The 12,281-nt window shown below is 46.6% G+C and overlaps 1 protein-coding gene across 3 annotated transcripts in view; it reads right to left on the bottom strand.

Moving 5' to 3' along the window:
• Positions 1 to 12,281, bottom strand: part of MICAL2 (microtubule associated monooxygenase, calponin and LIM domain containing 2) — a 223,342-nt gene that overhangs the window by 46,507 nt on the left and 164,554 nt on the right. For all 3 annotated transcript variants that reach the window (XM_047070161.1, XM_047070162.1, XM_047070165.1), the window contains 2 exons: positions 7,883 to 8,037; positions 5,334 to 6,636 (listed from right to left, as the gene is read on the bottom strand). In XM_047070161.1, coding sequence (XP_046926117.1) covers positions 5,334 to 6,636; positions 7,883 to 8,037 — 1,458 coding nt within the window. The remainder of the gene's footprint in view (positions 1 to 5,333; positions 6,637 to 7,882; positions 8,038 to 12,281) is intronic.

The following is a 12,281-nucleotide window of genomic DNA, read 5'->3' as shown; positions in this document are numbered from 1 at the left end:
TGATTCAACGTTTATAAAGTCAAAAAACTGCCGAAGCAATCCGAGATGATCGAAGTCAGATGGTAAGCACTTTTGTTGGGTGTCACATGTATGTGGGAAGAAGCATGACTGAGGCTTCTGAGTGCTGGTGATTTTCTAGATCTTAATCTCAGGCGTATTTAAGCAAATGTGCACTTTGCAAAAATTCGTTAGTTGTGTACTTTAATGTGTATATTTTATCCTACAATAAAGATTTAATGCAAAAAGAAAAAGGAGGTTCTCGGGGTGCTTTAATTATATACGAGAATGATAACTCGCATTCAAAATTGTTTGTATAAAATTGGCACCGGGAAGTGCTTGAAATCAGTTTATGCCCCTAAGTAATTCAAGGACCCTGAGAAGTTTATGTATATTATCAATGAACCCAGAAAGTTTTGTGGAAAAGAGAAAAATTAAATTTCAGCCGATTTATTCAAGTGATCGTAAGTTTGAGGTATGTCCATTTGAATACGTTTTGAAAGTTTCTCATTTTCAGTTATGATATGGTTCTTTTTCTCCATTGCATGGGAGCGTACCCACAGGTTAACTGTGGAGAGAGCAATGTCAGTGTGTATGTGTGTGATTGGTGGGCTGCACAGGGAAATGAAAGGAATAATAAATTCCTTTATTAAGAAATAAATAAATTTAAAAAGTAGTAAAAGGAAACTAATCTGAGCCTAATCTCATAGGGTAGGGAAAATCTTTGCATTCTTAGGATATTGACCTGAGAACACCTGAGAGAAAGACAAACTCTTCCATGAGATGGGCCCAGGCACTATTTCTAAGGCTGGTCAGCCTTAACCTAATTCCCATTCCCTACCTTCTCATTCTGTTCCAAGCCAAGGAAGTCATACCATTTCTCAGTGAATGTAAATGAAAGAGCTCTCCGTGATAAATAAATCAGGAAAGCACACTGGCCCCCACTTATTGTAATCAGCATATACAAAAGTCATCTAAATGTGAAATAAATGAAGTAAAGACCAATCTTCTGAATGAATTTAATGCAAAAATCTTAAATAAAATACTAACAAACAGAACAGTTATATTAAAATAATAAGATGTCATGACCAAGTGGTATTCATTTTAGCAATATAAGGATGGTTCAATACCAGTGAATCTATTACATAATTCATAGTATTAATCAAACTATGGAGAAAATAAAATCATACAATTATCTTGAAGGGTGCCGAGCATCATTTGATAAAATTCAACAACCATGCACGATTTAAAATACTTTCAGTAAAGTAGGGTTAGATGGCAATTTCCTTGAAGTGTTTAAATATATCCCAGTCAACCCAGAAGCAAGCATCATGCTTAGATGGGAAAACATTCTCCTTAATGAGGTGCATTCTCATTAAGGTTAGGAATGTCATAAGGAAACCATTATCACCACTTTTAGTTAATACTGTTCTGGAGATTCTAGAAACCAAAGAAACTAAGGAAACAAAATAAATTAGAGGTATACGTCTTGTAAACAAGAGGTAAAATTATCATTATTTACAGATGTTGGGATTGCGTATTCAGGGAGGACCCAGGAGAAGCCACTGGAAAGCTTTCACAAGCAAGTAGAAGGCAGCACAATGGATGGGCAAAAAGTATTTATAAGGAAGTCAATACATTTCAGATATACAAACAATAGTAGAAAGATATATCAAAAGATCTTATTTACACTAGCAATAATAAAAACGAATACATTATAATAAACTTAATAAATATGCAAGACCTGTATGATGTAAGGTTTAAAATATTCTGGGGGCGGTGTCATAAAACAGAGAGCAAATGGAAAGGCAATTTATATCATAAGGTTGTGAATTCTTGCCAACTTAGTTTGTAAACTTAATGCCATGAAAATACTCATAGGATCTTTTTTTGTACATACACAAGCTGAGGCTAAGTTCAGATAGAATATCAAACAAGGAAGAAGAGCCAGGAAATTTTGAAAGAGAGGATCAATCATGGAATACTGTTCCTATCTGACAGTACATACATAAATTTAAAAGGGTATAAATATATAAAGTAAAATAATTAAAACAGTGTGGTACTGACACATAGGGAAATCCATCCAAGTACAGGAATTTGATACATGACAAATACATCATTTCACATAAGAGAAAAGATGGATTAGTCACTAAATTATTTTAGAATAACCAGGGAGACAGCTTAAGACAAAACAAAACCAAAACAGGGCTGGATCCACACCTCACATTTTATATTAGGACTGTTTCTTGATATAAATATTTAAATGTAAAAAATTAAAAACAAACAAGAAAACCTAAAAGATACTGTAAGAAAATTCTTTTCTAAAACTTGGAAGAAGTGCTTTCTGAACTATTATATAAAGGCTAGGAGCCATAAAATGAAAAACTGCTTATAACAACGATATAAAAATAAAACTTTTATGTGACAAAATCCACCATAAACAAGCAAGAGGCTGGAAAAAATATTTGTAATTCCTGTCACAACAAAAGGGCTAAATTTCTCTTTTAATAGAGTCCCTTCACATCATTAAGAAAAATACCAACAGTACAACAGAAAACTGGATAGAAGAGATAATAGGTCATAGAAAAGGAAATACAAATGATTTTTTAAATTGAAAAGGTACTCAGTCACCTATCACATTGGTAAAGATTTAAAAAAAATCGGATAGCCCATTGGTTAGTGCAAGTGTCGAAACACCACGTTCATATTTTGCTGAACTGGCACCATTTTGATGGCGGATTTGGCAATCTCGATTAAAATCCCTGATTCACATATCCTTCGTTCCAGTATTTCTACCTCTACTACTCCACATATGCCAAATGGCCTAAGTTCTCTGTTAATTACAACAGCACTGTTTGCAGTAGCAAAAGATCTGCAATTGACTTTCCATCCTGGGGGCCTGGCTACCTAAATCCACATCTACACCTGTGCAGAGATCCTGTGCAGCTATAAAACAAAGGAGAAAGGTCTTTATGTGCCCGCATGCAATGATCTCTAAAATAAAATTAAAAGCATAATACAAAGTGTGTACGATACGCTAGCATACTACCTTAACGTAAAAAAAGAAACAAATATTGTTATTTATAAAATTACTCTTATATGCATGAATTCTGTCTGCAAGAATGCCTAAGAGGTTGATGATAACATCTGTCATCAAGGATAGGACCTGGATGGCTCAGGGACAGGGAAGGGAGATAGGACTATTTATTTTGTGCATTTTATACCCTTTTATTTTAAACTACACGAATGTACTATCTATCAAAAAATGCACAACACATTAAAGTTTACGATGTGATATACAGGGTGTAATTAAACTCCAGCCTGTTTGTGCCTATCCTGAGCTTGGCTGAAAATAAAGTCTCTTGTTAATCTGTACAGCTTTCTGATTAAGGCACCAAAGAAGGAAATTAATTTTTTGCTTGAAAACTAAAGTTCCAAAATAAAAGTTAAAAAAAGAAAAAAGTTAAAAATAAATAAATAAAAACAAAGTTGCTCAAGAATAGGGACAGGAGAGGGGCGCCTGAGTGGCGCAGTCGGTTAAGCGTCCGACTTCAGCCAGGTCACGATCTCGCGGTCCGTGAGTTCGAGCCCCGCGTCAGGCTCTGGGCTGATGGCTCAGAGCCTGGAGCCTGTTTCCGATTCTGCGTCTCCCTCTCTCTCTGCCCCTCCCCCATTCATGCTCTGTCTCTCTCTGACCCAAAAATAAATAAACGTTGAAAAAAAAAAATTAAAAAAAAAAAGAATAGGGACAGGAGAATCACAGTTTATTTAAAGCCATTAACCAAATATCAACAATTAAAAAAAAATAAATCATGTGTTTAAACGGTCTCTAAAGATACATACCAAAACTTTGGCAAGGAGGAGCGGGACAGAGAATATATGTTACTTTCTAAAAAATATATTTTCACATTGTCAGATTCTTCCAATTCATTAATTAATTCAATCATTTAAAAATTATAATCAGATTTAAATATAAAAAGCCTAGGTTTCCATTGTTAACCACATATATAACTGTTTTTAAATAGTAATAAAAAACCTAAGTTTAAAAGAGGCACCATATTTTGACTAGTAAAACAGCAATATTTTTAAAATATGAGACTCAATACAGATGACGGTATGGCAGAAAAGGTACTTCATACATTAGTGGTGGAATATAAACTGCTACCTTTCTCTCGGTTTAATTGAAACTGACAACATGCAGTTGTAAGAAATAACACAGAGAGGCCCCATGCATCCTTTATCCATACGTTAAGAAACAATGTTAGTGTAAGTTAAGAAAAAAAATTTGCATCTTTAATCCAGTAATCTCATTTCTTGGAACCTATCCTAAAAAAATAATTCAAAGGAAAGAAAAACCTATATGCATAAAAAATGTTCGTTCAACACCACATATATAAAATATAAATATATTCATAGGCATAATTTAAACAATAAACAGTTTGGGGACACCTATAGGGCTCAGTTGGTTAAGGGTCTGACTTCGGCTCAGGTCACGATCGCATGGTTCAGGAGTTCGAGCCCCGCGTCGGGCTCTGTGCTGACAGCTCAGAGCCCGGAGCCTGCTTCAGATTCTGTGTTTCCCTCTCTCTGCCCTTCCCCTGCTCACACTCTGTCTCTCTCTCCCTCTCAAAAATAAATAAACATCTAAAAATTTAAAAAATTTAAAAAATAGTTTTATTATTTTCTAGATAAAAATAATTTAATGAAGTAACATATCCACTAATGTTAATAACATTCTACTGCCATTAAATCGCATTTATGTAGCCTATGTGTGACTGTCATAATAGTTATGCTATATTGGTGATTAAAAAAATACAATTTGGGGGCACCTGGGTGGCACCTGGGCATCTGACTCTTGATTTAGGCTCGGGTCATGATCTCACAGTTCATGGGATTGGGCCCCGCATTGGGCTGTGCTGAGCATGGAGCCTGTTTAAGATTCTCTCCCTCTGCCCCTCTCCCCTGCTCATGCGTACATTCTCTCTCTCTCAATCTCTCTCTCTCTCTCTCTCTCTCAAAATGAACAAATAAACTTAAAAAAATGAAAAATACAATTTTGGGGGTAAAACTTAGTAAACGTTGCCATACGTGGATAATGAGTGAGAAAGTGGTGAGATTATGGTCGATTCTTTGTCTCTTTCAAAACTTTCTGTAATGTAATTTCAAATTCAATTTTTCCCCCAATTTTTCATGTTTTTCAAATTCAAGTTTTCCTACTTTTGTCAGAATTTAATTTGGGAAGCAAAAGAAAGGGAAAGATGCCCGTTGTTAGTCCAGTAAGAATGGTTAAGTGCCCAGCACGAACTGCAGACTTTTGTTAGGAAAGAGCCACTTACTTGCATCTTTGTCTGGAGAAGGATGGACCCTCTGCTCCAGGCAGGTGCTAGTGAAAGGCTGTGCCAGCTTCTCCAGGGGCTGGGCACTGTCCACGGGCTCCCCTTTGCCCCTGCGGATGCTAAAGAGGTCCTGGAGGTCCTTTCTTTGTTTGGATTCTTGGAAGGAACTCTCAAAAGATTTGTCTTTGAGTCTGAGTGAGGAGAAGAGTGAGATCTTCCTCTTTGGAACCCTGGAAGCATCTGGGAAGGTCTCCTGCAAACTCACTTTCTCAAGGAGTGTGGGGACATCTTCCATCTTGTGGCAGGATGGGGACACTAATGCAGGAAACACCTTGGATGGCCGGTTGGGCAAACTGTGGGTATGGAGGGCAGGGTCAGGAAGGCGAGGGTGCGGAGGCTGGGCAGCCCTGGCGGGTGGGGAGCCCCAGGAGAAGAAGGCTGAGGTCCTGCGTGCCATGTCTCTCCCCGGGGACTGCTGGCTGCAGTCTTTACCGGAGCTGGTTTTTCGAAGGCTGAACGAGCGAGTGCAGGAGTGTGGCTGGGTGGTGGGCAAGGGCTTTGATTCTGGCTTGGTGGAGTTGGGGAGGAGGGGCTCCAGGGACCTTCGGATGGCATTTGCTATGAGCCGAAGTGGGGACTTGGGTGGAGGGACGCTTGGCTCCCCTGGAGCCCGTTCAGCTGGGGTCCCCGTCTTCTCCTGAGCCTTTCCCTGGGCTGGTGGGGTCTCTCGCGCTGTCCAGGGGAGCAGCAAGGGGCTGACTGGTTTCAGCACATGGCCTCGTCGACCACTGTCAGCACTTTTCTGGGCAGGTTGTGCCCCAGCTTCCAGGCTCACACTCTCAGGGAGGGAGTCATTCCAGTCCAGCAGCTTTGTCTTCTGCTCCGGGGTGAGGACTAACTTCTTCAAGCCCAGCCTCTTCCCCTCTGTCAGCTGTGACCCACCCTCCTCTCTCCTTCCAGATTCTGTTTTCCTTTCTCCTGGGTCCTCTCCAGCCCCGGGGGATAGCTCTTGGTCTGGCAAGCACCTGTCCTTCCCTCCAGCGGGGTGTGGGCCTCCGTGGATGCTTCTGGCATCCCCAAGAAGGGACTCTGTTTCCTGACACCCATCAGAAGCCGTCTCTGCAGGGCTGGGTGTCTGGGGCCTCACCATGCAGTACTCCGCCCGCTCCAGCACTTGGTCATGAGGCAGATACAGGTGCATGTCCTTGGGTGCTGCCTGGGCTCTGGCGCGCCTCAGAAAGATTGGGGTAGAAGGGCTGAAGTGACCTCTTGAGACCTGCGAGGGCAGGTTGTAATCTATCACCTAGAGGAGATGGGCAAAATCAATGGGTATTTAGGGATTCCCAGCATTTATTTATATGGGGAGGCATTTCTCCGCCCATGTCCCCCTCCCTGCCTCGCTTCAGATCTCCAAACCCCAAAGTAAAAAAGAATTCTGCCTAGGATGATTTCAAAGGGCCACTCTTTATTCTAAGTGGCTGCCTTGGGACCTGCTGGGATCTGCCCGGAGCCCTGTATCAGCAGTGATCAAAGGCTTTGCTGGGTGCTGGATTAGGTGGGCTGGAAGCCAGAATGGAAGGTGACTGCACTGACCAGCTCCTGGGCCAGCCAGACAGCCAGGTAGAGCTGGCCTGGCCTCTATGTGTGGCCAGACCAGATGCCCCAAGGTGAACTTAGCCACGGTTCCTACTAAGGGAACATTCCACCCGTAGATAGGTGTGTTCCTCCAACAACCGAGAGGCCAAGGCTTCTTCCTTGGAGACTATTAGGTGAAGGAGAGACAGTTACCCTTCTGGGCTGGAGCTGTGGTGGCAGAAAGATGGCCGTTGGGACTTTCCACTGACCCTTCTAGAACTGACTCATGCCTTGCACCACTGAGAAAGTAGCCATTTGTAGCGAGCAGGGACTTGGCCCCTTGGCAAAGGAAGAACATAGGGACATTCTAGAAGTGGCTGTGCCCTGCTAAAAGCTCTGGTGCCTAAGGGCAGGTCATGCGACAGGGACTTGACAAGAGCACGTACCTTGATTTGTCTTGTGCACTCTACTTCCCAGAGCCCAGACCAGGGTCTGGCAGGTAACAGAGGCTTGATAAACTCATACTGAAGGATACAGTTCAAACTTGAGTATCTCAGTGATGTCCTTTTCTGTTCAAGAGGGATGGACCTCCAAGAGGCTCAGCTGCTCTCAAAGGCAGCCTCAGTTCTGTGTCTGCCATCCGTCAGCTGTGAGCTCCTCAACGTTCTCTGCCAGGCCCTCAAGGGCAGAGCAGATGTCCTAGCATCTCTGCATGCCACAGTCCTGCCCAGAGTCCATGCCCCACAGAGTCTGCTGAGTGAGTGGCTGTGCCCTGGGGCTGGCTGAGAAGGAGCAGGATGGATGAGCTTTCATGAAGGGCACAAGTGAAAAAGGCCTGGGTGGGCATTTCTTGGCCCTGGCTTTGCACTTGGGGGACCTCAGACTGCTAAGAATCCAGAGTTAAGGGCGGGGGCAGGAGGGGCACAGGCAGCTCACCTTCCTAACACCGGGGCAGGGCCCCAAGGAGCATTTACCTGAGGTGGGGAGAAGCCATCCAGGACATTCCCTGGGACACTGCCTGAAGACAAAGATGGAGGAGAAGATGAAGAAGAAAACAATGAGGAAGAAGAAAGAGGGGCAGCTTCCTCTGAAGGTGACATGGTTCTTCTGTTGTTCACTGGTGTCGAACCTGCCAAGGAAAGAACACACTCTCCATTACAGAGCTGTTTTTTACGTTATTTTATCATGAAAAGGTGGAGGTTTGAAGAGAAGCTCCAACTCGATAAACACAGCCAGAGGGTGGAAGGTGCTGGAGACTGATTCCGAGACTCCAGTGCCCAGAATTTGACCTTGGAGGAATGGGTGCAGGAATGACAGCCTGTGGGGGAGAGGAGGTCCTAGGACGAAAAGTCTAAGAACCATTGCACTTCTCACTCCCATGAGAACGTTCCTGGGATATCTCCAGGGCGTTTCTTGGAAATGGACGGCTACCTCTGAAGTTTCCCCCAAAGCCATTGTGGTTGGCATCTGGACTGCGTTAACTCACTTGGTCAATAAACCATCTGAGGCCTCTTCCCACAAGATGCCTGGCCATTAGCTGTGGGCACGGACAGGGTAGGTAGTCACTGCTAATGAATCGGGCTCTTCCTTCTCACATGGGCACCAAGGGGCTCTCAGGATGGTTAGCTTGAGATTTTGAGAGAACACTAGGGAGGAGGTTATAATGAGTATCAAATCATTTGAAGCATATGGAGTGGGGTTCATGCCAAGTTCCTGTTGGTCAGGGAACAAACGAGATGCAGTGTATGTGCTCAGACCAACATGAGAAAGGAGTGCGGCCAGGACCCTGGGGATCAATGAGTCAATGAGTCTGGTAACGGCAGAATTGTGACAGTTGTAGCCTATAAGATCCATCTCTCCCTCTCCCGAGTGCACACACGTGTGTACGTGTGCACAAATATGCCCTCTGGTAACCTTAAATCTAAAATCTCGAGGGCTTTGCTTCCACATGGGACCATTCCAATAATATGTCCTGAGAGGGATTCAGAAAATGCCATGCTCCTTTTCATATTTGTCCACTCTGTGTCTGACCCTTCAGCCCAGCCAGCTCTCCTGTGAACCCTTCCAGCACATAGAGTCTATCCCCCAGAGACCTCCCAGGACCAACGTCTCTCAACCACTCCTGTCAGATTCCCTGCTTCTGGCTGCTCAGCTGACCCCTTCCTATTTCCCTCCGAGGTGTCCAGCCTTCAGATGTTAGCTCACTTCCTAACTCAATACAACCCCCTGGCCTCAGTTTCCCCATAGCATTGGGTGAGACACTCCTGCTCTGGAGCCCACACAGGCCAGGCCAAACCCAAGCCCCACCCCCAGAAGAGTTCTTTCCAGACCCATCCGCATGGGGGAACCACACTGGGCGGGGGGGGGGGGGGGATTCTTCAGGATTCTGTCCTGCTTTCCTTGTACACAAACGTGTGTCAGAGTGCGTATCCCAGTCCTGGGCTCTGACACGACAGTCACTACACACACAACTTCAGCAGGCTTCCAAAGCGAAGCCCTCCAGAATGCTTCTGAGGGAGAGGAGAACTCAGGGGAACAGATCCGAGGGCGGAAGGAAGGAGCTGCTGGGAGAAGGCCCCAGGCTGCCAGGAGCCGATGCGGGGGAGGCGGCTGGCCAGCTTGTCACCCAAACCCTCAGCCCCCGTTGCGGCCCACAATGAGATGTTTCGAGCCTAAAAAGGCAAACGCTGTGAGTCAGTTGTTGCCTTGCTTCCTGTCCTCGGCTTGCCAAATTCCTGCCAAATTCCTTCTCCTCCTCTCCCTTGCCCCCTCATTCTCTTCCCTCAGCTACCTCCCAAATCAAACTCCTGAGCTTGTCTCAAAGTCCCCTCAGCTCAACAGACTGACTCTTTGTTCCCCTGAGGAGCTCTCTGGAACCTTCTGACACAGTGCCAGGGACACCTAGGGAACCAAACTTGACAGGAAAGCCTTGGGGTTCGCAAGGTCGTGACCCGGAGGCTGCTCCCTCTCTCCTTTCTTTAACCCCTGCCCCCACCCCTGCCAGTGAGGCCTCTTTGCACTCATGTTCCTCACGCACCCACTTCAGGACAACTTGGGCAGGGCTTGAAGGGATGCCTGCCCGTCAAGCTGCCACCTGGGAGGGGAAGACCAGAGGTAAGCTGAGAGGTGACAGGAAATCTCACCTGCCTGAGGTGGCTGAGGTTTTGGGGTTCCTTCAGAGGATGGCAAAGGGGGAGCCTGGAAGCCCGCCTCCTTCACACCCACACCAGCTGCCTGACACTGAGCAAGTTCCTTAGACTCTCACTTTCCTCATGTGAAAGACGGGAAGTCTAGCGTTGCTTCATGGGGAGGCTGAGGGGATAAAATGGGGTAAAAAGTGGTGCCCGGTGTAGGATGTCAAGTAAATGCTGCACGCGAGCTAAATATTAACTCTAATCCTTCTCTTCTGCCCACGTACATGAGTTGTGCCCAATAAAGACACTGCTGAACTGCTGATCTGTTCCAGAGGGGGCTATGGACCCCAACTATGGCCAAGAGTTCTCTAACTTGTAAGCCCAGGGATTCCTCACTCACCACCTCAGATCCTTCTCTGCGGGTTCTTTCTTGTTTTCCTTGAAGGCTTGGCATGGTCCAGACAGGCTGCTGTGCCCTCTGCCAGGGCCTCAGTCCTGGGTGGTGCTGGCCCTTCTGGTCCCATCATGCAAAGGGGTTGATAAGCAGACCAGGGCCCAGATTACAGCCCCCCAAGCCTCCTCTGGCTCAGCTGTCTCTTCGCTGGGCCCTCCGGCAGTGACCTTTCCCTTCGATTCTAGAGGCCATTCTGGTGACTATGGTCAGCTGGGGGAGGGTGACAGCTCCCTCTGTCCTCCCACCTGGGGCTGGGGCCAGAACCAGCCTTGACAGGGCAGTGAGTGGACCGAGGAGATGGTGCCCCAGGTTCTGCTCACTACTACAGGACCAGTGTTGCCCACTGGGGTTTCCTCTTGGGCAAAATGAAGAGGACGAAAAAGATGGCCGTGAGGATTTTTACAAAGACTGGGATTCCAGGGTGCAGCTTCCCAGAATTTGGTGTTTAGGCAATGCTCAAATCTCCTGAGGTCTCAGAGCGCCCTCTAGGGGCAGGAGGCTTGTTCCTTGGTTCATATGTTTGTTCACTCATTTTCTCTTTCATTCAGCAAGCTAGGACTGAGTGCCTCCTCCGGGCCAGGCCCACAGATACGATCCCAACTCAAGGCCGGCCCTCAGAGGCCCGAGAACTAACACCTAGGAAAACTAAAGACACATGGAGGTTGTCAGGTCCATCCCAGAAACCATGCTTCTGGTTAGCAGTCCTCTCTCTCCCGCGCCTTCTCCAGCACCCTCTAACCTGCTGGGGGAGGGGCCCCCAGACTCGCTGCTCACAGCCCAGACCGAGAACTTCTTAAAAGCAGGGCAGAGCCCCTTGTGCTCGTGGAACTCCTTAAAGTCAGCTGGAAGCACTGGATGGCACCTACCCAAATGGACCCACCAGTGGAAGCCGAATTCTTGTGATTTGGGGAGGGGCTAGGAGGCTGAGGAAATGAAGTGACCCAGGCCTTCAGTAAACATTCCCTATTCTCGTGGCCCTCACTGCCTGGGACTGCAAGATGATTCAAGAGCCATTTCAGGGTGCCCCCAGGTGAAATGGCTTGCAGGTGTGCAGCTGTGGTCCAGCTCCAGAGGCACCCATTATCCCAGCCTGACCCAAGGAAGGGGGGCGGGGGCTTCGAGTCTGAGGGCTGCTGGGAGAATGACTCATGGGCCAGGAGTCAGGACTGACTCACAAGGAAGGAGCCAACTAACTAGTGCTCTGTTCCAACTTCAACAATGGTTCTTTTTAGAAACCCCTGTCTAACCCAAGGCTTTCCTGGGTCCACCTCTTCCAGAGCAAGGCCCAGGAGGGAGTGTGGGAGCAGGGGGAGGCCAAAGGTGGACTTGGAAATGGACTGAGAGTCCCTGTCCCTCTCTCAGGACCGGGGAGGGAATGCATGCCTGCTCCTTAAGGGCTGCAGAGCAGCACAGAGAGTGTGGCCAGCCCCAGGATGCTGTGCAACCGTGCGTGTGGTTAGTGCGCCCCCTAGTGGGAGTCTAATGCATCCGCGGCAGCCCTTGGCCCTCACCCAGCCCTGCTCTTCTCTGGGACGCTGGGGTCAAAGCCTGCTCAGATGAAGCAGCAGGTGTGTGTGCCTGGGCGGGCAGGTATGTGAGTGGGTGTGGGTGTGGCTTCCTTCACTGCTTTGCCCATGACTGCATGAGATCATTCGGCTGATGCCCCCAGTCGAACTCCAGTGCCTGGAATGAAAACACATAGAGGCTCTGGGCCTCAGTTTCCCCACCTGTGTTTCAAATATCTTGGAGCCAGTGATTGCTAAGACCCCTTCCAGGTGCAACCGT

The sequence above is a fragment of the Lynx rufus genome, unplaced genomic scaffold, assembly GCF_022079265.1.
Source record: "Lynx rufus isolate CCGP_SWC_20201006 ecotype Redwood Valley unplaced genomic scaffold, mLynRuf1.p SCAF_9, whole genome shotgun sequence".
Taxonomy (NCBI): domain Eukaryota; kingdom Metazoa; phylum Chordata; class Mammalia; order Carnivora; family Felidae; genus Lynx; species Lynx rufus.
The sequence above is the reverse complement of the archived record's forward strand: the minus strand, read 5'-3'. Positions and strand labels throughout refer to the sequence as shown.